Genomic DNA, 1473 nt, shown 5'->3' with positions numbered 1-1473 from the left:
CTGATGAGTTTTTATGGTGACAGTAAGGCAGAGGACTCTTTAAGTGTGCCGTTCTGAGATACTGCTATGTGTTAACCTCTGCAAATTTTAGTTATTTTTATGATTTTGCCAATTAAAATAAAAAGCCCTAGCTTCAAAATAAGTATGGTTTGCGAAGGACCTTAGCATCACTGACTCATGGTCAGAGCTGTAAATCAAATKGTCAGAGCTGTAAATCAAATGGTAGACATTTCAGCAGGAAGAAAAGGGGCAATAAAAAGGCAGCCTTGGTACCTTGGGGCCCTCGCATTAAAGATTAAAGGCACCTACCGTCAAATGATTTGTGTCCCTTAGTGGAGACAGATTTATTAAACTCTGTCCCATGTTCCAAATAACCAACATGTTGTATGAGACTTAGTGGATACTGCTGATATGCTGTCAGGAACTTATTGACAGATTTTCTACACTTTAAAYTTAAACACACAGATTAACTAGGTTTTCTTGTAGTCCACGTTCTATATAACATGAACTACTGCAAAAGTACAGTAAAACAATTCATTAAATAAGATGTTAAGTTTTCGAGACAGTCAGTTTAGTACATTACTGGACGAAAAGCTCACATGCTAATGCGCTCCAGTCACATGTGACTACCATCTTTCCCAGCCTGGCTTTAATTGAAATGAAGCCTTGGCTGTATAAAATGTTCTAGAAGTGTCAAGAAATCAATTAACCACCACTTAAAAATGTTTTCACCAAAATGCCAAATAATAAAAAAAAAAAAAACAGACAAACTAATAGCTCAAAAGCATAGTTTTAAAAATTCTCACGGTTAAAATAAAAAATTAAAAAAGATCACTAAAATAACCTCTGACTGCGTCTCGGCAGGAATGCTTACATTTGGAGTGCTTGTCGCACAGCGCTGCTTCTCTCATGTCACAGAGGCGTAGGGTGCCTTTGCTGCTGCTGTAAACAAACAGGTTACAGTGGAGGGGATGAAACTCTGCAGCTGTGATCACCTCCGTCAGATCCTCCATGTTTGCTGGTTTGATGTCCACAATGTCTGATAGAAAGAGGCATTGTTCAGGGAAACAGCAGAAAATCAGTTACTGCTTTATTCTGCAAAAGTAACAACCTATATCAAATACCCATCAGTCTTCTTAGAGATTAAATTCAGCTATTTTTTTAATTCACACACAAAAATTTTTTTTTGCAAGGCCTTAGAATAATATAAACACAACCGAYACAGGCTCCAAATACACAACTGAATAAAACAAACTAATAAAAATATATCTTCAGGGAAGTTGTTGAGTGAAAAGTAATTCCATATAAACTGTAATAATATAATCCTGTCTGGGTTCTGGATGTGAATGCTTTTCAATCCAACCTGGATTAGAACCCAGAAAGGGGCTTGAATATTTATGCAGCTTCTGCATTATTCATTAGGACATAGTTTCACTCTTCAGCAATAATATGCCCCTCCCCCAACAGCGGGGG

General features: G+C 37.3%; 1 protein-coding gene across 1 annotated transcript in view; it reads right to left on the bottom strand.

Annotated features, from left to right (window-relative positions):
- Window positions 1-1473, bottom strand: part of LOC103471739 (serine/threonine-protein phosphatase 2A 55 kDa regulatory subunit B gamma isoform) — a 30903-nt gene that overhangs the window by 8714 nt on the left and 20716 nt on the right. The window contains exon 7 of the mRNA XM_017307028.1: window positions 827-1084. Within this exon, the coding sequence (XP_017162517.1) occupies window positions 827-1084 (258 nt within the window). The remainder of the gene's footprint in view (window positions 1-826; window positions 1085-1473) is intronic.

Source organism: Poecilia reticulata, linkage group LG10 (genome assembly GCF_000633615.1).
Source record: "Poecilia reticulata strain Guanapo linkage group LG10, Guppy_female_1.0+MT, whole genome shotgun sequence".
NCBI classification, from domain to species: Eukaryota; Metazoa; Chordata; class Actinopteri; order Cyprinodontiformes; family Poeciliidae; genus Poecilia; species Poecilia reticulata.
Note: the sequence above shows the minus strand (reverse complement) of the source record. Positions and strands in the feature narration are given on the sequence as shown.